Source organism: Cricetulus griseus, chromosome 2 (assembly GCF_003668045.3).
Source record: "Cricetulus griseus strain 17A/GY chromosome 2, alternate assembly CriGri-PICRH-1.0, whole genome shotgun sequence".
Classification (NCBI taxonomy): domain Eukaryota; kingdom Metazoa; phylum Chordata; class Mammalia; order Rodentia; family Cricetidae; genus Cricetulus; species Cricetulus griseus.
The window spans coordinates 274,481,347-274,508,893 of NC_048595.1; the positions used below are offsets into that span (position 1 = coordinate 274,481,347).

The following is a 27,547-nucleotide window of genomic DNA, read 5'->3' on the forward strand; positions in this document are numbered from 1 at the left end:
GGTGTAAGGCTGCACGTAGGATTTTCTTCTCGCTATAATTTTGTAGTCAGAGGAAAATTTTATAGTCAGAAGGAATACTTCATTTATTTAGTCTGCACATGTTACTGTTTCAGCAATCTTACTGTGCTACTCTGAATTATGTCAACTGTGTTTTCAGTGCGTCCAGGCAACATCACCTTAAATAAGTTTGATATGGCCGGTCCTTTGAACACATTCAAAATCATTAGTGACTGGATATTTCTTAAAACATGCTTTTAAAAAATAAAACAGTTCAGAAGTACAATTAGAACACTCTGAATTGGACTGGAGAGATGGATCAGCAGTTAAGAGCACTTGTAGAAGACACAGGTTTGGTTCCCAACACCCTCAAACCATATGTAACACCAGTTTCAGAAGACCTGATGCCCTTTTCTGGGCTCTACATGCACTAAGCATACATATGGTGCACATGCATGGGGCAAAACATGGAACTATATGAAATAAATAAATAAATAAATAAATAAATAATCAATCAGTATTTGTTTTTGGTTTTTCAAGACAGGGTTTCTCTGTAGTTTTGGAATCTGTCTTGGAATTGGCTCTGTAGACCAGGCTAGCCTCAGACTCACAGAGATCCACCTGCCTTTGACTCCCATATGTTGGAAGTAAAGGAGTGCACCACCACCACCTGGCAATAAATGCATTTTTAAATTAGAAAAATAAAGTTCTCTGGTTGCTAGGATTTAGAAAGGAAACTTTCTAGGCTTAGGAATTATAAACAACTTCTGGGTAAATGATGGCTTCTTTAGACATCTGATATTATGTGATATAGTAGCATGTACTTTATCCTTTAACAGATCTGTGAAAGTGATTTGATGCCTTGAACAGCAAAGGATAATCTCTGCTTCCATTCTGTTTGTGGAAATGATTGATAGGTAAGAGTTCATAGGAAGGAGTGTTAGAGTACTCGTGCATGCATATACCCCTTCCTCTAGGAATCATTAAACAGTGACATTCAAGGTGCATCTGAAATTGTACTTAAAAGTTGACTTTGCAATAAAATGATGCCTATGAGGAAGTTTGAAAGTCTCTTTATCTGTTGGAATGTCAGGAAATGAGCTGATTCTACTCATTCTTCCACCAATTCTAAAATCTGAAAGCTAGAACATAGGAAGGACAGAGTGTGGGATGGAAAGAGCTGAGAATCCAGTCTGTCCAAAAAAGTTCAGAGTTATGGGTCATTCAATAGGATTTGAAACACCATTGATTGATTATTAAGGTCATGGAATATGGAGAATATTTATTTTGTATTTTTAACGTTTCATAGCACAAAAGTTTTCCACACAGTAGTAGCAAGAGAGTAAGATATGTAACAAAGACTCACTGAGGAGTTAATATTTTTAATATAAAAATGTAACTGCCTGGATTGACCAGATGGCTCAGGCTGAAAAAAAAAAACAAAAAAAAAAAAAAAAAAAAAAAACCGAGAGGACTGACTCTTGCAAGTCAGTCCAACCTGTAACTTGCACATGTGTAAGGTGCCATATAGAGGCCCATTTTTCTCTCTTCCTCCCTCTCTTCCTCTCTCCCTCTCTTTTTTCTCATTCACTCATTCACACGCACAAATAAAATAACAGTTGTCTTATATCTTTAATTATCTTTATTTTCAGTTAGGAAATAACTTAGGGGGAAAACGTGAGAAAGTTGAAAATAGTATCTTGATATCTTTGGCAGGCCATGTCAAGTCTGCTCTGTCCATACTTACTGCCTGATAACTATAAACATTGTATACATAATGGAAACACTGGAACAAAGTTTGGTTTGTAAATATAAAATTAAACACTGTATTAAGCAACTAGCCCTTTGGTTTAGAAGTGTTATTCACAGCACAATCAACTATGAGTTCAAAAATAGGCATTTTGGTTTACATGTCAGCTAAACGCATCAGTTTTTAGTGGGTGTTTCTGACATGCACAAAGAAAGGAAACAGAATATCATAAACATTAGGTCTTCCATCTTCCAACAGTATGTTCTGGACTGCTCTCTGAGGTGGTTATTTTGTGTAATGTAAATTTATCATCAAATCATTTCATCAACTAAAAATATATTTCCTGATTGCAGCAAGGGTGAGGCTAAAACACAACAAATTAAAAAGAAAAAAAAAGTTGCCCTTACTACATAGGGAATCTTGACAGTTTCAAAAATCAAACATGTAACTAATAGCCAGACTTTCATTGACCAAAAAATTGGCTTATTATGTTAGTCTATTAAATTAGTTAAGTTTAGAGTTAGGTTAGCAACATGAAGGAAGTTGTTCTTAGGAAACGACATTAGTCAGTGTCTTTGATGAGGGGCTTTGAGGCCTAAAGGTTATTCTGGGTCTATTTTTCTTCTGGTTTGTAGTCAAATGGAAGGTGCTGTATGATCTTGGACAATTGTCCATGTCTGAGTGGACCAGCATAGGGCAGGGAAGCCGATTAAACTCCTTCCCAAGAGACCTTGTTGTAGACTATTCCCCCTTTGTTAAATTGCAAGGTGGTGAAAGTGAAGTCATTCAATAAAAGTAAAGTCAGCTAAACTAAACTTTGTGGGTGACATTATGTATGTATCTGTTTATGAATTCTCAGGGTGAGGTATTTTACCAGTCATTTTCCTTGAAGATTCAATAATCAATGAAGTATAACACCTGTGTTCACCGACTCAAGGTTCAAGAACAGTAATGGTGAACAAATAAAGTCTAATTACAAGTCAAGGAAAGTCCAGAAACCTTGTAATCAGAGCTGATACACAGCTCTTTTCAGTGGCCTCTTCTCCATGTCAGAATCTACTCTGATTAATCAAGCTCTTAGTCCACTCTCTGTCTGGTTGTTAAGTATATTTGCTGTTACCTGTGTTTCTATCACTATAATGAGGCTTCTCTCTCTACTTAGGAAGCCAAGTTTTAATCTGCCAGTTGGTACTAAGTAATGATAAAACTATAGAGGAACTAGAGAGTAATCTGTAGCACAGACACTGAGATCAACAATTAATAAGTGGGACTTCCTGAAACTGAGAAGTTTCTTTAAGGCAAAGGACAGTTAACAACACAAAACGGCACCCCACAGATTGGGAAAAGATATTGACTAACTCCATATCTGACAGAAGGCTGATCTCCAAAATTTACAAAGAACTCAAGTAGCTAGTTTCCAAAACACCTAATAATCCAATTAAAAAGTGGTGTACAGAATTAAATAGAGAATTCTCAACAGAGAAATCTAAAATGGCTGAAATACACATAAGAAAGTGCTCAACATCATTAGTCATCATGGAAATGCAAATCAAAACAACTCTGAGATACCACCTTACTCCAGTCAGAATGGCCAAAATCAAAAACACCAATGACAGTTTATGCTGGAGAGGATGTGCAGAAAGGGGAACACTTCTCCACTGCTGGTGGGAGTGCCAACTTGTATAGCCACTTTGGAAATCAGTATGGAGATTCCTCAAGAAAATGGGAATCAGTCTACAACAAGATCCAGCAGTTCCACTCTTAGGCATATACCCAAAAGAAGCACATTCATACAACAAGGACATCAATTAAACTATGTCCATAGCAGCACTATTTGTAATAGCCAGAACCTGGAAGCAACCTAGATGTCCCTCAGCTGAAGAATGGATACAGAAAATGTGGTACATTTACACAATGGAGTACTACTCAGAGGAAAAATCAATGGAATCTTGAAATTTTCAGGAAAATGTATGGAACTAGGAGAAAATAGGAGTGAGGTAACCCAATCACAAAAAGACAAACATGGTATTCATTCACTCATATATGGATTTACACATAGAGCAAAGGATTACCAGCCCACAATCCACACCACCAGAGAAGATAGAAAACAAGGAGGACTCTAAAAGAGACATACATGTTCTCCTGGAGAAGGAGAAATGGAAAAGATCTCCTAAGCAAATTGGGAGCATGGGAAGAGGGGGGGAGGGGGCTAGGAGAATGAGAAGGAGAGAAGAAGGGGGTGAGAAGGACATAAGGGAGCAGGAAGGTTGTGTAGGGGAAGAATAGAGGAGAGCAAAATAAGAGATAACATTAAAGAGGGAGCCAGTATAGGTTTAAAGCAAAATCAGGCACTAGGGAAATGTCCAGAGATCTACAAGGATTATACCAACTAACCTTCTAAGCAACAGTGGATAGGCTACCTTAAATGTCTTCCCCTGATGACAAGATTGACTACTAACTTATATACCATTCTAAAGCCTTCATCCAGCAACTGATGGAAGTAGAAGCCGATACCCACAGCTAAAAACTGAACTGAGTTGGAATCCAGTTGCAGAGAGGGAGGTGTGATGAGCAAAGGGATCAAGACCACCCTAGTGAAACCCACAGAAACAGCTGACCTGAACAAGAGGGAGTTCTTGGACCCCAGACTGACCACTGGGAAACCAGCATGGAAGTGATCCAGACCCCATAAATGTGGGTGTCAGTGAGGAGGCCTCGGAAATATATGGGGCCTCTTGTAGTAGATCAGTACTTATCCCTAGTGTAGGAATGAACTTTGGGATCTCATTTCACATAGAGGGATACTCCCTGAGCCTAGACACACGGGGGAGGGCCTAGGCCCTATCCCAAAAGATGTGACAGACTCTGAAGACCCCTCATGGAAGGCCTCACTCTCCCTGGGGAGCAGAAATGGTATTGGATAGGTAGGGTGTTAGTGGGGGGCAGGGGAGGAGGGGAGGGAGACGGAACGGGAATTGACATGTAGAATAATATTGTTTCTAATTTAAATAAAAAAGAATTAAAAGAGAGAGAGAGAGAGTAATAGACCATCTCATATGTATAGGAAACTGAATTGGCAATGTAAGTGAATCAATCTGTAAAACCAAAAAACCAAGTGAGGTTTCTGAATCCATCAGGCGAAAGGCTTGGTCTTATCAGTGCTCCATGAACTGTAGATCGTTGCTTATGGATGCATTACAGCTCTTGGGTGGAAATGACTATTGAAATCTTTTAGTGTTGACTTTTACTGCATACAATGTACTTCTCCATATTCTGTCTGAAAACAGTCAAGTCTTATCCTTCTCAGGAAGATTTTCCTGCTAAGATAGCTGTCTGTTGCTATCAATGCAGGTTAATTAACTTTTAATAACCAAGGCACAATGCAATACCTCTGTTCTTGGGGAAGTCTTCATCATGGCTCCAAAGTGCTGACAAATTTCTATTTGAATAAAGTAGCTAAATATTCTCCTGGATCCTATGTTAGCTTTTTATACTCTGGCCCAAACTGCCATGTTTTTTCTGGCCAAGAGATTTAAAATATAAACATAAAGGTTTATTTTTCATAAATATATTTTGAGTTTGACCTTCACGGGGAACATTTTAAGTGTTGTAATCAATGAGGTTTCAGGTACCTCTTTACAGAGGGTTACTGTGATTATGTTTTCTGTGGTTGGGTTTTTCTGAACCCATTAGCGACATGGTAATGGAGTGCTGGAATTAAGGTTTTGAGAATCATCACAGTACCCGCTTACCAGAAATTCAATAAAAAATAAACATGAGTGATAGATTGATGCTCTAGGCACAGTATATTTTTAAAATGGGATTTGGTAAGCCTTCTGAGGGTACATCAAAAGGACTTGCAAATACAACTTTGATCAATTGAGCTGTCTTATAATTGAACTAGACATAACATGTTAGAAGATTTGATGTGCAAGCGTGGGGACAGAGGCTGATGCTGTCTATGTTTAGATTAGTCTAAATAGGAAGACAGACAGATATCATTTTCTAGTGACCACACATTGCTGGACTATACCCTTCCTCATTTATGTATGATACCATTGTAAAAGTGTCTGCTTCTTCATGAATTCAAAGCATAGTTCAGTAACTAACTCCCTGTAATATGTTTTAAAATATGTATTTGTGGGTTGTTATCAAAACAATATTTGAACATGAAATAATTTATGGGTAGACTTCACAGAAGAAAATGGTGTCCTCAAATTCAGTCTTGATAAAAATGTAGGAATTTTTTTCTTTATAAGTAGTACTTTTATTGCTTACTTATGCAAGAAAATACATGGGTGAAGTCATTTAAGAAAGGAATGGTTTCTTTTGGCTCACAGTCCCAGAGTGTAGTCCATCATGGTGGGGCAGTTATGGGGGCAGGAAGTTCAGAAAACTGGCCATATTATATAGACAGCCAGGAAGCAGAGGGAGATGAATGCACGTATTCAGTTCAGTTTCCCCTTCCTAGTCACTCATTCACTCTGGAGCCTTAGCCAATGGCATGGTGCCATCCACACTTAAGGTGGATCTTCCTGTCTCAATTAAGTGAATCTAGATAATCCTTCCCAGGCATACCCCAAGGTTTGCCCCCTTGGTGGGTTCTAAATCCTGTAGACACTAAGTGTTAATTATCACAACAAATTAATGAATAATCATTTGATTAAATTAATATACAAAGTCTGTGTTCCAAATGGTTGAAGAAAACTTCCTGATTTTTTTGTTGTGAGAGTGGATTAGGGTTTGTTAAAATTACAATTATTGATGTTTTAAATAGAAGAAAAACATTTTGCCTAGCCTGAGGGAAACTATTGGGCCTAAAGGGAGTTCCAAAGTGAAGAGGGCTAAACTTTGTGTCAAAGTTATAAGGTTATCACATTTTAAAGCCTTAAAGCTGAAATATGAAAGGTGTGAGCCAGGCTATAAGTAGTCACTGGGATCAGAGCTCACATCTTTGGTTCCTAAGTTGCTCTTTCCTTTCCACAACAGTAGTTTGAATAGAGGTCTCTTGTGAGTGTCTCTGTTGCCTCTTGTTTCAGTCAAATATAACATCCAAATAACAAGAGATTGCAAGTTAAATTCCAGGAATGCCAGACTCCAAATTGGAGGTGTGCCAGCTGAGAATTTTGGACCAACTCCTTAGATGAGGGGACTGGGCCTTGTACTCCCTATTTTGTTTGGTCACTGTATGGGACATGCCCCAGGAAGGAAATATGTCTTTGAATGGGTTTTTTCTTATGTCGTTGGCCATCTTCCAAGGGATATTCACAGTGTGCTGTCAGTCTCAGATGATCTGGAAGTGTGATCTGGCCTATGCTCTAGTGTGCCCACTGTCTGCATTAATGGAATGGGTGCCCTGTGTCCATTGCTGACTAATCCACTGTGTGCAGGACATCACGAGTTCATATAGCAACTATAGCAAAAGCCATGATGTTGCCCCTGCTGTAAGAGGAGACAGAAGAAGATCTTGCAGATTTATTGCAAGTCCAAAGCTAGTGATGTTTCCCTAGAATCTGTGTTTTAGAATAAAGATGGGGTGATGAATGATCTCAGCTTTAAGGGTTTTTGAATCACTGGATTCTGAAAAGTTTGAATATTGAATTGTTGTTATTGTTAATGCTGTGAACACCAACACTACCACCACCAGAGAGCGATTCAGTGCTTAATACTGACTAAATTGATGTCATCCCTGGCTTTTAGGGTACAGACTAGATTAGCGAAGCAAAATAATTCATTAAAAACCAATTTTCTTATTAACACTTCTCACTGTATATGGAGGTTGTAATAATTTAATTTACTCTGGCAAGACCAATTACTAGGCACTCTTAGCTCTATTTTCTCTGTTTTTATTCAGTACAAATAAGAATATTAGACCTTCCATTGACCTTCCTCAGAGCACAGTAATTTTATTTTTAACTTTATTTTCATTAGTATTTTCTCCTTATGCAATTCAGTAGATTATCTCTGGACCTTAACCTTCTCACCTGTAAAGCTGAGATGACAGGGTTGGTGAAGCAGGTTCATACCTTAACAATAACAGGCTAAGTGTTAGGTAGGCTAATGTTCCTAGGGAAGCATTATCAACCCAAATGATGTAACTTTATTTAAACTATATGTATGTGTGTGTATACTTACATGTTTTGTGTGCAACTTTAGGTAAATATAAGATGATATGATTCCCTATGTCCTTTTCAAACATACGAATTCCACCTCCCTCTATCTCATTCTGTTTTATCCTAACCCCCTCCCCAGTTAAAGCCCCTCCCCTTTTTGTATTTCTTCCTTCATATCGTTCCTGTTCATCTCTTTGTACAAGGCATGAGAAATTTCCTTCCTCGTGGTTTGTCAGGGCAATTTAAGAGACTCTCAATACAATATAGGTTATTTTTGTTGCTGTTGGTTGCCTCCTAGAATTTGAAGGCAAGTCACCATTGCTGAAGACATCATGCACTTTGGACATAATACTCAGAGGATTCAAGGTGAATCTGAGCTGAAAGCTTCCTTTCTAGGAACTAGCTCTCAGTATCAGAAGGTACTGTGTAGACTGCCAAAGCAATCAAGTGAGGAAGAAAATCAATAGTCTCACCCAGTTATGATGTCTGTGGGCCTCAGTAATGACCAGCATGGTAAGGTACTGAAAAGAGTAATAGTGACAACCTTATCTTAGATGTAACCAATGGCTGTCTGATTGGACTTAAAGTCCACTTGGTAGAAGGCAATTCATGCCTGATACTGTACAGTTTACAGTGTAAACCTAGCCAACAATCTGTGGCCAGTGGTCTGTGGCTAGTGAGGTCTTGGATTCTGAAGGACAACCTACTACTTTTCTAAACCAATATAATCCCAAATTATAAAGACTTACCCTGAGACCCACAGAGAAGTATATCTCTCATCCCCCCATCAAAGAGGCTTCTTTTTGCAACAGAGTGTTGTAATTAAAAAAAAAAAACTGGCACAAGAGATAAAGATGCCATGCTACAGAGTTTAAGTGGAGAGTTCTTTATTTTTGTTTTAATTAGGGAAAGGGATCATAAAAGGGGAAAGGGGCAAGGGAGAGACTGGCCTCCAGGGACAGGAGCAGCAGGAGAAAGAAAAGAGGGGGGAAAGGGACGAGTAGGCAGGACCCCTTTAAAAGGGAACACAGCCAGTGTGCACAGGTGGTGCTCTTAGAGGCTGCAACTGAGGGCATATCCTGTCAGAACTCCAAGGACAGGCCAGTACAGATGCCTAAGTACCAACACAGAGACCATTACAGAAAGTCACTACTGGTAAAAAAAAAAAAAAAAAAAAGCAGAGAAACACTCAATGTGGAGTACCCAGACCTAAGATATCCACAAGATAATTCTATACCTAAGGCTTAGGGAACATCACAGAAGGGAAGAAAGATTTTAAAGCGAAGAAATCTGCTGCAAGATTTTGTGTTCTAGATTTGCCAGGAATGTTATACCCATTAAATCTCAGCAGTTTGGCTCCCCAAGAAAAACCTGAACAATGACAATACCAGTTGACATGCCAATGTGGGCGAGGGAAATCTCAGAGGTCCCCCCCACTAAATGAAGTGACTAAACAGTCACTACTGAAAGAGTGAAAATTAGCCTTCTCCAGGGATGAGCACTATAATTGGTTATCCAATACCTATTAGTGAACCCTGAAGACATACAAGCAAAGTTAAATGGATTCTGGGATGTGCATGTGGCAATAATAATTAAAGAAAAAGAAGCTACAAATTTGAGAATGGGTGACGGGGGTATGGGAAAGGTTAGACAGAGGAGAGGAGAGGGAGAAATGATGTAATATTTCAATTAAAAATAAAACAAAATAAACAAACTAGCTGTTGATGATGGTAGAGGTCTCGGTGGCTCAAGATAAAACAAAGTCAGAAGCCAGCCTAAGTTAGGGGCCCTTCTCTGTTGAGGAGGTTCACAGCATTACACCCATGGCTTCCTGTCTTTCCCACAGTAAAGCCTTCTTCTCCTAGATATTTATAGTGTGTGCCTCATACATAATATGCTCTGAGACTGTATAAGTCACTCTAATGGGTAAGTCTACTGTGGATGGAATTCAACTTAACTATTACGACCAGCAGAAGGAGGATGTAACCAACTTGATCATTCCTTCTACCAAGTCCAAAACACTGACTTATTTCAAAGAAAGTCTTTCAATATATACCTACGAGTTGTAGATACATGTGGATGAAATGTGAATTTTGGCAACTTCTCTCAATTTCTACATATTTGAAAGGCAGGTAGAACGCTAAGCATTGGCGTTTAGAAATGAACCAAGTGTGTATGCCACCTGAGTACACCCAGAAAGCATACAAGTTACTTTAGAAGAATTTTCTTTGAAAACCCAACTTCTTCCTATGAGTGTATGGTCTTTAATCAAGGAAAAAAATAAGCAAGAAAGAAATAAATTAGGCAAAACATGCCAAGGAAAAGTGTCCTGAATTTCAGAGGGAGTGTGGCACTGTGCTGAGATGTTCTCTATTTTCCTTTCCTTCCCCGCTCATATGAGAAACCTCCAGGCTCTCCCTGTGGGACGAAGGAAATATGAGCCTCTGTTCTGGCATCATCCAGTGTCACAGTGTGAACTCATGATAACACCACTACTATCTCTTAGATAGCTACTTGCTGTTTATTCTTTCCCCTCTACCTCCGTTTCTATTGGCTGAAATCCAAAGAATCAAAAAAGGAAATGGACAGCAAAGGGTTCCCACCTAATCTATACCCAAGATTTGTTTTTTAAATGGCTATATTCTTACTGTTAATAACAACAGAAGATCACAAGTAAAATGTGATACCCTAATCAACCATAATTCAAGTCTAATTATATATAACAAACTCTACTTGTCTTTTTTTCTTTCTCTCCATTTTTTATTTAAATTAGAAACAAGATTATTTTACATGTCAATCCCAGTTCCCTCTGCTTCCCCTCCTCGTCTGCCCTCCCCCAACTAACACCCTACATTCCCATGCCCTTTCTGCTCCCCAGGGAGAGTGAGGCCTTCCATAGGGGGTCTTCAGAGTCTGTCATATCCTTTGGGATAGGGCCTAGGCCCACCCCTTTGTGTCTAGGCTCAGGGAGTATCCCTCTATGTGGAATGGGCTCTCAAAGTGTATTCCTATACTAGGGATAAGTACTGATCTACGACAAAAGGCCCCACAGATTTCTGAGGTCTCCTCACTGACATCCACGTTCATGGGATCAGCTGTCAGTCTGGAAACCAAGAGCTCCCCGTTGTTCAGGTCAGCTGCTTCTGTGGGTTTCAACAGTCTTGTCTGGACCCCTTTATTCATCATTCCTTCTCTACAACTGGATTCCAGTTCAGTTCAGTGGTTAGCTGTGGGTATCTGCTTCCACTTCCACCAGCTGCTGGGTGAAGGCTATAGGATGGCATATAAGTCAGTCATCAATCTCATTATCAGGGGAGGGCATTTAAGGCAGCCTCTCCTCTATAGCTTAGATTGTTAGTTGGTGTCATTGTTGTATATCTACAGACATTTCCCTAGTGCCTGATTTCTCTTTAAACCTATAATGGCTCCCTGTATTATGATATCTCTTATCATTCTCTCCTCTATTCTTCCCCCTACACAACCTTCCTGCTCCCTCATGTCCTACTCACTCCTCCTTTTCTCCCTTTCTTATTCTTCTAGCTCCCTCCTCCTCCTCCCATATTCCCAATTTGCTCAGGAGATCTTGTCCATTTCCCCTTCTCAGGGGACCATGTATGTCTCTCTTAAGAGTCCTCCTTGTTTCTTAGCTTCTCTGGTGGTGTGGATTGTCGGCTGGTAATCCTTTGCTCTATGTCTAAAATCCATATATGACTGAGTATATACTCTGTTTGTCTTTTTGTGATTGGGTTACCTCGCTCAGAATGGTTTCTTCTAGTTCCATCCATTTGCCTAAGAATTTCAAGATTCCATTGTTTTGTTTTGTTTCTTGTTTTCCTCTGAGTAGTAATCCATTGTGTAAATGTACCACATTTTCTGTATCAATTCTTCAGTTGAGAGGCATCTAGGTTGCTTCCAGGTTCTGGCTATTACAAATAATGCTGCTATGAACATAGCTGAATAGATGTTCTTGTTGTATGAATGTGTTTCTTTTGGATATATGCCTAGGAGTGCAATTGCTGGATCTTGTTGTAGACTGATTCCCATTTTCTTGAGGAATCGCCATACTGATTTCCAAAGTGGCTGTACAAGTTGGCACTCCCACCAGCAGTGAAGGAGTCTTCCCCTTTCTCCACATCCTCTCCAACATAAACTGGCATTGGTGTTTTTGACAAAACCTACTTGTGTTACAATGATTTAATAGTGACTAATATCAAACATTCTTATTGGGTAAGGTTTCTCAGCTTTCCCTTCATATTCTACATCAGATTCACTGATCTTTGTTTTCTTCTTCTTCTTCTTCTTCTTCTTCTTCTTCTTCTTCTTCTTCTTCTTCTTATTATTATTATTATTATTATTATTATTATTATTATTATTATTATCATTTTCGTTTTTTGAGATAGAGTTTCTCTGTGGAACTTTGAAGCCTGTCCTGGAACTAGCTCTTGTAAACCAGTCTGGTCTTGAACTCACAGCGATCCACCTGCCTCTGCCTCCCAAGTGCCGAGATTAAGGGTGTGGGCCACCACCGCCTGGCATTATTTTTAACTTCTGTCTTTTGTAACCTATCAAAAAAAATCAGTCTATGAGTATTTCCTGGAGACGGCACTAATCAGAGTAGGATTTTTTTGTTCATTCCATTTAGATATTATGAATGTTAAAATTTGCCTTTGTTAGTAGTCTTGTTTCAAAAGAATGATAGAGCTTAAGATATTCTTTCAAGCCTTTAAAAAATATAGTTTCTGAAATGAGTGACCCACAGGAGAGAATGTGTACCTTTTAATTGGCTTCTAACATCCTTAGAACTTGTACAAAAATCCGTGCTTTGAATTGAAAGACGGTACCTAAAAATGACATCACCGGCAGAGCACATGGTAGAGGGAGATAGGACATAGTACTGCCTTTGTCTCCACTCCAGCAGCCCGAATCTAATGATTGGATAATGTGCTTTGGAGGACAGTGGTGTCTTTCACTGAAACCCTGAGCTGGAAGTTCCAGGCAGGCAGTGTGCTCTTTCCACTTAAGCAATGGAGTCGTTCCATGCTGAGAGCAGCTGTGGAGATGCTGGAGTTGGGGCAACCTAGTTGAAGCAGTTGAGAGAGAAGTTTAGACTGGTGTGTGAGAACTACAGGTATTTTATCTGTCCTCTGAGCAGATGTCTAAATGTAGAAGATTGAAATAATGAGATGAGATGCCCCCAAAGTTGCTGTTCTGCAGTCTCCTATACAAAGTGATTTTTGTGTACCTCAGATGTGATTGGTCAAATATAATCTTCCCCTGTCAGTTGCACAGCAATTCTCATTTGCCGTCACTTGTAACATTTTCTTTTATGTCATAGCCAAGGGCTTGAGATGACTTTTAAATTCAATGTGAAATATTTCACATTATATTTGTGGTAAGATAGTGACCAAGGTACTTCATCCTCCTTTTTGCTTTTGAGTCATGACTTAATTTTTTATAGAAAAGAAACTTGTAAGACATTATAACATTTCCAAAAGAAATCGATAAGAGAAAAATATTTTTTTCTGTTAGTGTGAAAATCTATTCCTTTGAGACAAAATTGTGTACATGTCAAATATTTCTATAAACTTAAAATCAAATGTTTGATCAGAATTTCAGTTTACCTTGTTCTAGCCTGTCTGTGCAATGAGGCTACCAGTTCTTCCACTTTGAACTTGTGTCATTATCTGGGCGATTCTTTAAAAAAAAAAAAAAAACTGCCTAATGGCATGCTTTCCCTAAAATCAGAAAGTAAAAAAATATGATATGGAAGCTGAACCTGATGGTGAAGTTCTCTATTCACATCTACTCTGGTATCTAAAGGAAGAGTACCAAGTCTAAGGCCTGCCTGGGCTACAAAGTGGACCCAAAGTGCCCTCGGCAACTTAGTGAGAATCTGTCTCAAAATACATAATGCAAATGAGAGCCTAGTGTGTGTTAGGCCTTTGGTTCAATACCTACACACACACACACACACACACACACACACACACACACACACACACTAGCTAGTGCACTCAAGACAAGGAGAAAGTGGAAAGAAATGACAAAATCATATTGATTTCCTTGGGTAGATGGTAAACTTACCATTTTAGCACATAGCATTCAGAATAAGACCTGTCATGTAAATACCTATTTATTTTCATTCATTAATGAGGAATCCATGCCTTGGGTTCCTTATCTTTTCTTGGGAAGATTTGATGGCAGAGTATTGCCGTCAGAGACACCATAAGCCCCTCCCTAAGGAAACAATATATGTGCTACAGCTTTGTCATTATATGGGGAACCAAATTGCCTTTGCTTGAAAAAAATTTCTTTTCACTCTTACTATAAGACTAAGCTCCCTATATAATACATAAGCATACCGAGTATATAATTAGGATGTGCAATTCCAGGAAACACAGGGGCCCATTCTCATCTGTGTTACGGTCATGGAGTACTGGGAGACTGAATTATGCTACAGTCTGCCCTGACCCAGAAGCTCATACCAACCAGTGCTTACCTACTTGATGTTCCAAGGGGACCATGAAAGGAATCTATTAATATTTTTCTTTTTGCAAACACCCTCACAAACCTAAATGTAATCCAGAGCACAGAGGTGATTTGGCCAAAACTGTAAATTCACCTCCTCCAGCAGAAAGGGAAACAGATGCCTGAGGCTGAGCCCTCCTACGCTTGCTCCCAGCAACAGTGAGGTTTGCCTCCACCCGGACTGCCCAGGCTCTGAGGAGCTTCTGCTTTTAGGTCCGGGCCTCAACTGGAAACATGCCGTTCTATTTTCCGGGTAGACCACCCAGCCCACCCACTCTTGGTGGTTTGGCTTCTGTCGTCTTTGCCTGCAGGTGTGACCTTGCCTAACTAGAACAAGTCTCCCTACCATTTTCCTGAAGTTTAAAAATACAACTGGCTCAGAGAAAACAGTAAGCAAGTCGATTTTTATACTCTCCTGGAAACTTACAATTATAAACTTCCGTGACCTCTATGAACTTTTTTCAAGCGTGTTTTTTGCTGCAGACCTGGGATCGATGTGGAGGAACCCTGGGGCATGGGGAAAGCAGTTGAATTGAAGGCAAATTTGGTGGGTTGCCTCCATGTCTATGACCTGCCAGGAGCTGGGTTAGCAACTCCATCACCTGTCCCCCAACCTGTAATTAGATAACCATTTCAGCAGTGGTGTGGCAGACCCATGTCCAGCCTGCTTCTTAATAGGCATGTCAACACCATGAAAGTACTAAACTATTTTCTTTGTAAAGCGAACTGGTTGGCATGGAGAGCACACTAACTTAGCTATATTAAGTAGAAGGGAGCTGATTCTTTTCCTGATGTAACCACACTTTAAATCTTCATGATCTGTCATAGCTTGTTCTATAATTCCAAGCCAGCAATATTCAAAATAGCACAATACAAACTGTTAGCAAGATGTGGAAAATTTCTTGAGCAGCAGCGATGTACCCCAGGAGCCAGGATGTTTGCTTGCCATTAGCTTCGCTTGTATTCAACCTGTATTGGCTGTCCCTCTGGGACTTGGAATTAGGGCTTCAAAGTAGACAGATGAACATAAATAGGCTGGGTCTCATGAACCCCCCAAAGGACCCTATTGCCTCCTGACCTTATAAACTGTACATCGTGATTCTTTTCCTTAGGGAAAGTCCAGATTTCCTCATGACTCTTCTGCCATTTTCTTTCCTGAAAAGAAACAGCTGGAGCTCTATTGTGCTATAACTGAACCTATAACCCATACCAGGGTTTTAGAAACTAAAGAAACTTTTTTTTTTGAGATGTGGAAATCAAGGCTTCCATGGCTGCTTACTGTCATAACATGGGCTAATGGAAAAGCCACAGCCTGAGTGTCTGTGATGTGCTGGTAATATGGCAAACTCCCATAGTCAGCATAACTGGTTTCAAGTTGACTCAGCCTGCCTTTGCTCAAATGGGAGAACATAATCATTCACTAAATGCTGTTTATTGACATTTTAATTTCTCTGCCTCTCTACCTGTTATTGTGTCTCGTGACAGTGTTGTAGGGATTCCATGACTGTGTTTTGATTTTAAAGACTGTGCCTTGAGAGGGGTATTTTCAATCCAGAAAATCTGGAGACTTTCCAGTTCAGCTTTCTGACCATTTTTGCCCTTTACACTATGATTTTCCACAGTGATGGAAAATATTTGGTATCGGCTAGGCCCTATGATATAGTTACAATAAAGTCAGAAGAGGCTTTCAGAAGTTCAATTTGAGACTCTGCAGGAAATTTAGAAATCACCCTCTTCTCTCTTTTGTCTTTCACAATGAACTCTGCTAATACAGTTGAGATCTATATGGGAAGTTAAGTATTTTTAAAGTAATAGATTCTGATAATGAATGAAAGCCAATGGATAGCATATTTAAACAAGAATTCCTCATGCATAGAATGGTCATACTGGAAAAATTCTACTTAAAGATTTGTATTACAGAATTTTTGTACCAGCTCTTCCTTATGCTAAGAAGTTTGTATAAAGAAATTTTCCATAATGAGACAGAAAGTTTATCAATTGTACCTGCAGTTTGCTTTTCTCTAAACCTTCACTATTTAAACTGATTCCATTTATATGCACAAACTGGAGTGGTTTTTTATGACCTGAAATTAAAGGCTCATGTGGAAAACTTGAGCTAACATCCAGACCTATCCTACCAACTACCATCTTCAAAAATGCCCCCCCCCACCTTATTGGGAAGGTAAATGTGCAAACCCCAAATTTGCTCTAGCTGTTAATTTCAGTTTCATCACCTACACCAAATACATGCAACAAATAGGAAGTAATAACAGTCACCAGCTCTTAAAGTTTGTTTTGTTGACCACATGTGAAGACATCTAAAAGAAGACTGGACATGAAATTAGGCACCCAGAAAACTGGATGGATGGATGGATGGATGGATGGACGGACGGGTAGGTGGGTAGATGGATAGATGGGTAAGTGGTAGAAATGAATATAACTAACAAGTTGTGCTATTTAATAACAATCACAGTGGAAGGAACTATCAAATGCCACATTTGAGCATCCCATTGTAGGCCAAGAGTAGTTCCAATGTGGACAATCATGTGCTCAAGAGTTAGTAATATGCTATGTAGCCAGTAATGACATCATTGTCTTTCTGGGCAGCAATGAACTTTTATGAAGCCAGGATTGTAACTTATGGCAGTGCTGTTTGGCAACATTCTTTTCAGGTAAACCAGCTTGTCCCTGCAGTGATGCCTAGATAATTCATGTGAAAAGCTTCTTTTACTTTGAGGTAGTCAAGTGAAATGAGCATTAGGTAAGTGTCTCCAAAGATTTCTCCAGTCTCTCTTTGTGGATAACAAAACACACAGATGATAAGTATGACAGACCATTGAACACTTGACTGTCACTTTGCTGTTTCTTAGTGGCCAGGTTTTGCTTTGGTGAGTTGAGTCCTTGTGAAACTAGTGTGGCCTGCCACTGAGACCACCATCTCCTTTATAATATATCCATCTCCTTTATAAGATATCCAGGGTAGTTGGTCATTATTTGTACTTCTTGTCATCTTCCAAGTCCTCAGAGTTAGGGGGCAGTGACAGTCAAAGGCATTTTGCTCCCTGGTAGCAATGTGTTCATGTAACTGTGTGAAAATTTAAAACAATTGTTGCTAAACAAAGCTCCGGGAATTTTACTTTTCCATAATTAAACCCTATTTGTTATTTTATTTTACTGATATTGCTGGGGAGGCAGGGCTTGGAAAAGTCCTACAAACGCTGCCTCTGTTTATTTTTTGTTGTCTATTCCCCCTGTTTCTCTCCACTTTTCACACTCTATTTCAGCTGAACTAACTTTTTCTGTTCCTTTAACAATCCAACTTCCTTCATACACACAGGCAGTCATCCTTGCTAACTGCACTGACCAGAACTTTTCTGCTTCTCTTCTCTTCCTCTCTACTTGGTCCACTTCCAAAATCCATGTTTATGTCTCAGGTTTCCACTTATCTGTTACAATATTTCCTTCCATCCCTTAATCCTTTCCTCTCCTTCCTCATTTTCCTTTCTCATTTTCACTCACCCTTTGCTTTTTCTTTTCTGTAATACTGGGAATCAAATCCAGGGTCCCACAAGCGCTAATGAGGTGGTGTGCCCCTGGTCCACACCACAAGCCCCATGGTAACATTTCTTTCTTTTTAAATTTTATTATTTTATGTGTATGGTTTTTTGCCTGTATACTTGTCTGGGTACCATGTATATTCAGTATCCGTAGTGGCCAGATCCCCTGGAAGTGGAGTTATAGACAGTTGTGAGCCATTATATGGGTGTGGGAATTGAACCCAGGTGCCAGTACTCAGAATTGCTGAGCCATCTCCCAGCCCTCTGATCTTGTCACCAACCCTTCAAAATGTAAACATAGGCTATTGCACTCAGCTACTTGTTCAGTTAGAGTAATTTCACTATCTGTTCTCTATCTATATCTATATAATAATTTTCAGCAACTTGTATATCCCATATAGTCAGGGATGCTATCTTATATGTTATTGTACTTTCAGAACATGAGACTGCAGGCACATAGAGGTTTCAGAAGTATTTATTGAATGAGTGGATGTAGGGTATGGAAGTATGAACAGGACTAAATGAAGTGATGTGTACAATATTCACTTGTTCCACTCAAGCATTTTAGATTTAGAGATGAAAAAGTCTCAAATTTATATTTGAATTTTAGTAGTTTTTCTGGTAGTGATATGGATGATGACTTGGAGGTGGCAAGAGTGTTAAGTGACTGTGAAACTAGCTGCTGAACTTAATCCCAGAGGAAAAAAAGATAAAAAGCTTAAACTGTGTGGTAATAGAAGAAAATTAGATTAAGGGGTGGATTTGATAACCACAAGTAAAATAAATGGTAACATGTTTGAAATGTTGGAAAAGAAAGAGAGAAGGGAGAGAAAGAGAGTCCTAGCCTGGATGTCCATCATGCTACTAACAGTATCAGAGAATTTGCAAACAAATTATCTGTGGAATGGTGTTTGGATTATTGGGCCTTTGGGATATCCAAGTAAAGATGTCTAGCGGACATTTGCAAGCAAGGGTGAGGGTAAGCCTGTATGCTGCTGGCATCTGAACACCACGAAAGCCTTTGCTCATATATGATCATGCAGGAAGACTGAGTAGAGAGAAAGAGCTGGATAGAGATGGGTGCTTGGGAGGATGCTGGCTGCAGGAACAGTTAGCTGCAATTAAAGTGTGTCAGCCTCTCAGGTCTACATCGCTGTCATCTGTTTTCTCTATGTCCACTCCCTCAGGGACACTCTCACTGCCCTTTCTTGGCCAGCCCTTCAGCTTTATTCCCTGACAAAATAAATGACCTGTGTCTCTATCTCCACTTCTCAGAAAGAAAATCTAACTGAGGAAGTCTGTGGTTTGGTTCCCATCAGGTCAGGGTCCACCCCAGGGGCCAGGCTGTGAAAATATGGCAATAAGAGCTGCAGAGGAAACAGACACTTTCAGGAGTAGTCTTGTGCCTGGAGATTGTCATTAACTGTGTTCCAGTGGGCAGAGCCCTGCCTGAAGGAAGGAGTCGAGCCATGGACGTAGCTGATCAGTTAGATTCCCTCTTTCCAGAATTTGAAGCAAGAGATGCAGATCTTTTATTCAAGAGTGTGAGGAGATGATAGTGTCCTCGCCTTGTGAACAAAGGCGGAGTTGTTGCAGACATTTCCCACATTCATGAGAAGAGCTGTTCTGTAGTCTCTAATGAAACCCTACTATATCTATTTTCACCTATTTCCTTTGAAACAGCTTTAGGGATATTTTTGTTGTTTCCTTTTTCTTTTTTCTTTTTCAGTTTTATTCTTAAGAATGTAACCACAATATTTTTTCTTCCTTTCTATTCCTCCTCCAAAGTCCTCAAACGCCTTCAGATTCAGAGCCTCTTTTTTAAAATTACTCTTACTGCATTCATATATGTCTATACATACATATCCCTAGATAAAACATGCTTGGTCTGTATATTACTTGTATGTATGTTTTCAGGGCTGGCCATTTGGCACTGGAGTACCAATTGGTGTGCTCCTCCCTGTGAAAGACCACCTCTCCCTTTCCCTGCTCTCATCAGTGGCCTTTGTTCTTGGTGTAGAGTTTTCCCTGTCCAGTTTGGCATGTCCATTTGTGTCATCCCTGTGCAGCTCACATTTGGGCAGCCATGTTGGCGAGACTTTATTGGTGTAACCTCTGACATTACAAGGAGACACAGTCTTGCAGCAAACTCTCTGCTCCCCTGGCTCTTACAATCTTCTCACCCTCTCTTCTGCAGTGTTCCTTGAACTTTAGCTGTGGGAGTGTTTTGTAGATTTCTGTTGTTTTCAGAGCAAGCATGCCTCATACTATTTGTTTAAAGGAGCATGTTTTAAAATTGCTTGAAAGTCTTAACTTGAAAGTTCTGTTTAGGCACTTCTTAATGTCAGAGATGATGCTACCACTGATGGCCTGAGGACCACACTCTCAATAATAAGGTCAGCATGATGAAGAATAGTAAAAGAAGGCTGTGAGGGCCTAAAAGGTAGGAGGAGACAGTAGGGATGAAGAGTGAGCAGACTCATAAGCTAGCGTGTTCAAAAGCATTAGTATCATACAGCATGAGAGATACAAGACTGGAAGCTTCAGTGTCAACGATCATCATGATCTTATAGTCTCTTCAGCAGTACATTAGAAGCTTATTAATTAGCTGGTTGAAGGTTCTTGACCTGATTCATCTGGAGTTGTGTGTTTGTAGGCTATGAATATGAATGGGCAAGGGATGTGCATGAACATACTAGTCTAGTAGGTTAAGTAATATAAAACATTCAGTTCATGTTGATTCAAGTTGTCTGTTTTATGAAAGACAGAAAAGATTCAGCCATTGCTTGAGGGAGAAGAGATTCCTATGAAAATGAACTTGGGTGTGCATATGTATATTCATCTGTTTGTGTTTCTGATCCCCTTTAAGGGATCTGCAGTGCATCTACAGAACAAGCTGACTCTAGTAGGATTGACAACAGTTCGCTTGCTTAATGAAATATTGCTTTTTGCTGTCGAGTATGGAATGTCCTCTTGACAGGGTGATTAAGGGTAGTCAAGTTTGGAAGTTGAAACACGAACAATACTAACAATACTACAGAAGGCCAAGATGTTTTTGAGGGTGGGGTGCATTGGGAATATATTTAGACACTGAAAACATTATCAAGCTGAACACTGCCCCATCAGAGAACTTTCAGTTCCATATCTTGTTAGGTTTCTCTTGTGTCAAACCTGACTAAACCGATCCAAGTAAATGATTTCCTTTTGAACCCATGCTTAAATCATTGTGATAACTTCCTGTGAATACTGCTTCCAAAAGAGCTTTGGAGGTTGAATAATCACAAGAGGAAATGAAACAATCATCTGGTTAACTTGGGGGGGGTGGTGTCATAAGGGTGTGGGAGTGAAGTGGTAGAGTCACATGGCTACTGGGAGCTCCAGTACAATATGAGAATGGCCAGTAGCAGCCTGGTGTGCCCGAGATCCTCCCCGAGATGCGAATGCTCTCTCTGAAAGTAGAGCTTAAGGAGAGAGGTGAGGGTGGACTGTGTCCCTTGCCAAGTCTGTCACATTAACACAATCACAGATGTCACAGCCAGATTGCCTTCAGATTTCTTCCACTCCTGAAAATGTGCAGAGTAGTCAGAAATGAATTAAATACTTGCTCTGATGAAGCTGTCCATTCTGAATGTTATCAACATTCAGGTCATGTCAGCATCTAGCATGTTGTTTACATTTCATTGATGTTACTTCCATCTGGCAGCTGTTGACTTGAACTGGAGGAACATGTGACTATCTTGACCCTTTAATGATGAAACTGGCACTAGAATTCACTTTCTGGTTGGCTTTAGGTTTGATCTTTAGAAACAGCCATAGCTACTTAGATATTTTAAAATTTCAGAGCATCAAATGAGCTCTAAATCTCTTTCAAGTTGACATATCACCACAGATGATGCAAACAAAGACTTAAAGTTATGAATGCATCAGGGCAACTTAAGTTGCATTCTTCTGGAGATGACTTTTGCTAGCCACCTTCTCAAATAGATAGCTGCAGCTATCCAAGAACTCAAATAAAAATATTTAAGCATATTCATTTTTTGCTTTGTTGTTGTTACTTTTGGAAACTTCTACATAACCAATGATGGCCTTGAACTCTGGACTCTTCTGCCCTGCTTCTCAAATGCTGGGATTATAGGTGTACCTTACACCTGGGTTTCACTTACAAATTAGCACAGTATAGATAAAGTAGATCTTAAAAATCAACTACAGATGATTTCTAACTTGACTTATTTAACAATCTGGGGAAGATTTAAAGAAATGTGCTTTGGATTTCACAGAGAGGAGGGATAAAAAATCTCTGAAATTAAAAAGATAAACTATTAAGACAATGTTCATTGGGAAAGGGGAGATAGCTTGGTGGTTACTAGCAACTGATGCTCTGGTAGAGAATCAGGCTTTTATTCTCAGTACCCATCTAGTTTCAACAGCCGTCTGTAACTGCAGTTCCAGGGCATCCAATACCTTCTTCTGTTCTCCACAGGTACCACACACGTACATGGTGCAATATGTACATTCAAGCAAAACATTCACACACAAAATAAAATGAATAAACTTAGTTAAAATTTTTGAAAGGTATTGGCTATTTAGCCAATAAGTCTTTGCTCAAATGCTATTTGAGGAAAGTTTGGCACACAGGTTTTCTGGAGATAATTTAAGATTAAGTGAATATTAAGTTTTTGTAAGGTACAGATGAGTTAGTGGTGGGCATTTATTTAGGAGCACACAGCAGAGCAAAATGTGGGTTTTGGTTTGTTATTGTTACCTTACATCAAAACATTTTCCTTTTATTAACCAGAGCAGAGAACATATTACTGTGTATGTCTTTGAGAACACAGTAAGTGGGAGACTTTTACTTGGGTAGATTTTTAAGGACACATATTAGCCATGGTTTTACCAAAGATCCACTCAGTGGGTCAGCAGCCAGCTTTTTAAAAAGACTTTACTATGAGAGAGTAAACTCATTTCTTGTATAGGTGTGTGTGTGTGTGTGTGTGTGTGTGTGTGTGTGTGTGTGTGTGTGTGTGTGATATGCCTGTGGATGTATATGTATGTAGGAGTGCACATATGCATCAGTGCATATGTTAAGGACAGAAGTTGATGTTGGAGGTTTTCCTCTCTTCTCCAACTTATAACATCTTTCACTGAAAATGAATCTTGCCATTTCATCTGGGCTCACTGGCCAATGTGGCTCCATGACCCACCTGTCTCTAAGCCCCTAGCATATGAAGTTACAGATATGTGCCACTGTAGCCAGATTTTACATGGATGTTGAGAATCTGAACTTATGTCCTCATGGTTGCACAGCAAGCACTTTACCCCCTGGGCTATCTCTCTAGCCACAAATTAATTTCTTAATGGGATAGCTCATAGCATAGGAATCAACTAGCATTTGATTATTCCATGGTCATTTCAAGTGAATCCCTGAAAATATATTCATTTTAGGCAATGGCACTACTTATTGGAACTTTGCCATTACTAACTTCTATCTCCACATTCCACTCTGCCCTGAATCTTTTCATTGTGCCCATCCGTTTTCCACAAAATACTCTAGGCTCATATTCAGAACAGTGGATTTGAATTTTGATTGTTCTGCATATTAGAGCTCTGAATTTGAGCATGTTACATAATCTCTGCAAAGATGGAGGTGGGAATAACATCCATGGTTGTTATGATGCTGAATGAGAAAATTTAGATTGCAAAATCCATTTATAGTGAAGTGATTTATGACCTTAATGAACATATTGCTATTGTTACTGGTGGGGCATTCCATCCACTGAGATAATGGCATTGCAATAGCACGATCTGGAGATGTGTCTAGTCACTGCGGATGGGTCACATGGAAGGATGGTTTAAAGTAATTTTAATTCTCTTTACTGCTGTATTACTTGTCTCTTTTCCCCTGAGGGCTAAAGAGAGTCTACCAAGGTGGGTGCTATTTGAACTCTTGTAAATTATGCACAGATTTTGTGATGTTGTAATGAGCAATGATAAGCACCATATGCCTTACACAAGTCCCAAGATGCTCCAGTATTAACCCCTGTCTTCCTCCCAACAACCTTATAAGTGGTACAAGTTCTTTATTACCCCTAGTGTAAAGGAGGAAAAACTGAGGCACAAACTTGGGTCAATGGCTAACAGGGTGGTTCAGTTGTCAAAAGTGCTTGTTCTGCAAACCTGAGGACATGAGTTCAATCCCCAGATCACACAGTGGAATGAGTGAATTCCTGAAAATTGTTCTGTGTCCTCTTCGAGCATACGATAGCATGCATACACACACACACACACACACACACACACACACACACACACACACACACACACACCACAAATAATTTCAAAACCAGGTCTAGATATGTAGCCAGTTTTACAAGTCAAACTTTAATTCTTCATACTCTCCATTCATCTTTTAGGGAAGAATTTGGTGAATGGATACAGGAAGTATGGCATATTACTTGGGTCTTAGATATAGGGAAATGTATCTCCTCTTAGATAAATGATGCCCCTGTCCACATGCTCATGGAACATGGAACTTGGTGGGTTTATTTGTTGTTGTTGTTCATTTGCTTGCATTTTTAAATTCTTTTTTTTTTTTGGTTTTCCTTTTGATAAAACTCCGATGTCTATTGCTGTGTATAAATTATACGCTAGGGTGACTTCTTTCTCTTCTGAGCCTGGGATTCAGTGAAGGAAACTCAACTCGTCTGAGAGGCCCAGTCATCTCAGTCACTACTGTGCATGAATTAATTACAACAAAGAGTTCCAAACCCTATCCAGAGACGTGACACAGCCCATGTATTCTGCATATTTTCAGGCTTGCATTTCCTTTGCCTTGGGTTTACACACTGTGTGTAGTCATTCTTTAATTTAGACACATTCTCTTCATTTAAGCTATTCTTTTATGCCTTTACAAATATGACCACTGAAGTCTCATGTGTCAGGAACACCTTGGAATATTTCCAGAAGCCTGGCTAACATGACCAGTAAGTGGCCTTTGTTTGTTGAGTTTTTAGACTGAAGGAGAAGACAGGCAGTGAGCAAATAATACCACAAGTAGAAGTAACACAACCTCCCCGGGTAGTGCTACATGATGCTCCAGGGAGAGATAAGAAGAGATTTGGACATACACTTGACAATCAGTTTGTTTTCTCCTTCTGTCTTTGGCCATGCCCAAGATGTCAGAGATTCTGAAAAAGCAGAAAGAGGATTAGACCTACTGGATGGGCAACAGAGCTTAAAAAAAAAAAAAAAAACTACACAAAACACAAGCTAACCCCAGGGAATAGCAACAGGGAAAAACAGACTTCAGCAGGCTAACATGTCTCAGCCTTTGAGTATGTGTCACTGTATCAGAGAAGACTAAATGATGTGTATGATAGCCACCACTTCCGAGAAAAACTACTGTGTAGTCATTCTGCTGCACCTAGTAAAAGATGGAGGAAAGTCATTTACATGACACAATTAAGTATTATTATGTGAAACTTTGTGTGTTGGTTTTCTAGTCATTTATCTAGAATGCTGTGCACACAAGATTGTTATGCTTATTTCTACAAATATTTTTTATAGCATGAGTATTAACTGAAAAAAGCACTTGTAAATGAGGACACAGGAGACCTTGTTTTCTCATTCCAGCTGGTAGCCAGGCCATAGTTGAAAATAACCAAAAAGATCCTCAATATTCTCTTATGAAAAATGCTACAGCAGCATTCACCTGTCTATCCCACAAGACTCTCTTACATGCCCACATTCATTCAATTAACATTGATTGTTAGCTCCCCTGGTGGATTGAGAAAAATAGTAGTGTGTAAAGGAGACCTAGCCTTTGACCTATGGAACTGACAGTTCAATGTCAGGGACTAAAAATTCATTTCCGTAGGATTTATTTTTGATTTGTCCTTTGACTGAATTGTTTGTCTCTTAGAGTTCTTATGATATGTTCCCTAACTTCAGTCAGATTTCTGTTTAAACATCATCTTTGGAGAACTGTAATATGTGTCATTTATCATACCTTTCCCTTGCTTTACTCTTCTTCCTACCTTTTGTCACTCTTTGCCTTAGTTGTGTTTCCTGTCACTGTGATAAAATACCCTGACCAAAGAAAGCTACTTGGGGGAGAATGGGTTTATGTTAGCTAACAGTTCCATCATTGCAGGGAAGTCAAAGCAGCAAGGGCTTGAGGCAACTGGTCACATTGAGTCCATAGTTAAGAAGTGGAGAGGCATGGATTAATGCTTGTCGTCAGCTCTTTCCATTCTTACAAATAGTTCAGGGTCTCCTGTCTAGGGAATGGAGCCACCCACAGTGGATGGGTCTTTGTACCCCAATTAACATAATAAGACAATCCCCCAGGCAAGCCTACAGACTTTCCTCATCTAGACAGTCCTGCACTAGGAATGTCTTCCCAAGTGATTCTGTATTGTGTCAAGCTGAAAATTAAAACTATCACACCATTTGTCAATATTGTTTAGAACTAAGCCTGAAGTGTTAATCATTCATGTAAAGACTGTCTGTCTTGATTCTTGGTATTCTGTATAGAACAATTTTTTGCACATAACAGACAATAAATATTTGCTGAATGTAAGTGACACTATCACATAAGTGACAACCACCAATCACGATAAACAAAAGGAATAGTGGTAAGTTATTTGAATTTGAAAAAAAAAAACTGCTAACAGATAACCTATCCCAATTTTAAGTGCTTTTTATTCTGCTTTATATTCATTTCCCAGAAGTTTCTCTTTATATATACCCATAGTTTATAATATTGAGCTCTGTATGTGTGGTTTTATACCCTTTCACCCCAGAAATGTCTCTCTGAAGTAGAGAGTTCTAGCATTCCCAGTGAACTCTAGTGAGATCTCCTGAAGGCTCCTTAGTCTTTGTATGCTCTTTTAAATCATCTGCCATATGTGGTACCTGCAGGACCACTATGCATCTTGCATGATAGAGTTCCTCTACCCTTCTCTGGGTTCTCAGAACCTCATATTTTGCTCTCTAAAATTGTGTATTTGTCTTTACTTTTTTGAATATTCTTGGCATTTATTTTTTACCCTGACATGCTTTCATTTTCTCTCAATTTTCAAGATTTTTAAAAAATGTTTACTGTTTGATTGTCCCCTGTGAATGGTATCCTTGTTTTATTATACATAATCCAATTTTATCCATTCTCTCTCTCTCTTTTATAACCAACAGTGTGGGGATGTGACAACTGCAGGACTATCCTATCCAATCCTTCTGGAACCTTTACTTCTCCATGCTACCCTAACGACTACCCTAACACTCAGTCTTGCTCATGGACCCTCCGAGCCCCTACTGGCTACATCATCCAGATAACATTTAATGACTTCGACATTGAAGAAGCTCCCAATTGCATCTATGACTCAGTATCCCTTGATAATGGAGAAAGCCAGACAAAATTTTGTGGAGCAACTGCCAAAGGCCTGTCATTTAACTCAACTGTGAATGAAATGCATGTGTCTTTTTCAAGTGACTTTAGTATCCAGAAGAAAGGTTTCAACGCCAGCTACATCCGAGGTATGTAAACCACAGATGGTACCAGTCTTCTGCTTCCACTTAACATGTGCTGCAGTAAATGCCAGGGCTGG

General features: G+C 39.5%; 1 protein-coding gene across 3 annotated transcripts in view; it reads left to right on the top strand.

Moving 5' to 3' along the window:
* Adgrg6 (adhesion G protein-coupled receptor G6) overlaps positions 1-27,547 on the top strand; it is a 129,573-nt gene that overhangs the window by 41,533 nt on the left and 60,493 nt on the right. For all 3 annotated transcript variants that reach the window (XM_027401972.2, XM_027401971.2, XM_027401970.2), the window contains exon 3: positions 27,135-27,476. In XM_027401972.2, the coding sequence (XP_027257773.1) occupies positions 27,135-27,476 (342 nt within the window). The remainder of the gene's footprint in view (positions 1-27,134; positions 27,477-27,547) is intronic.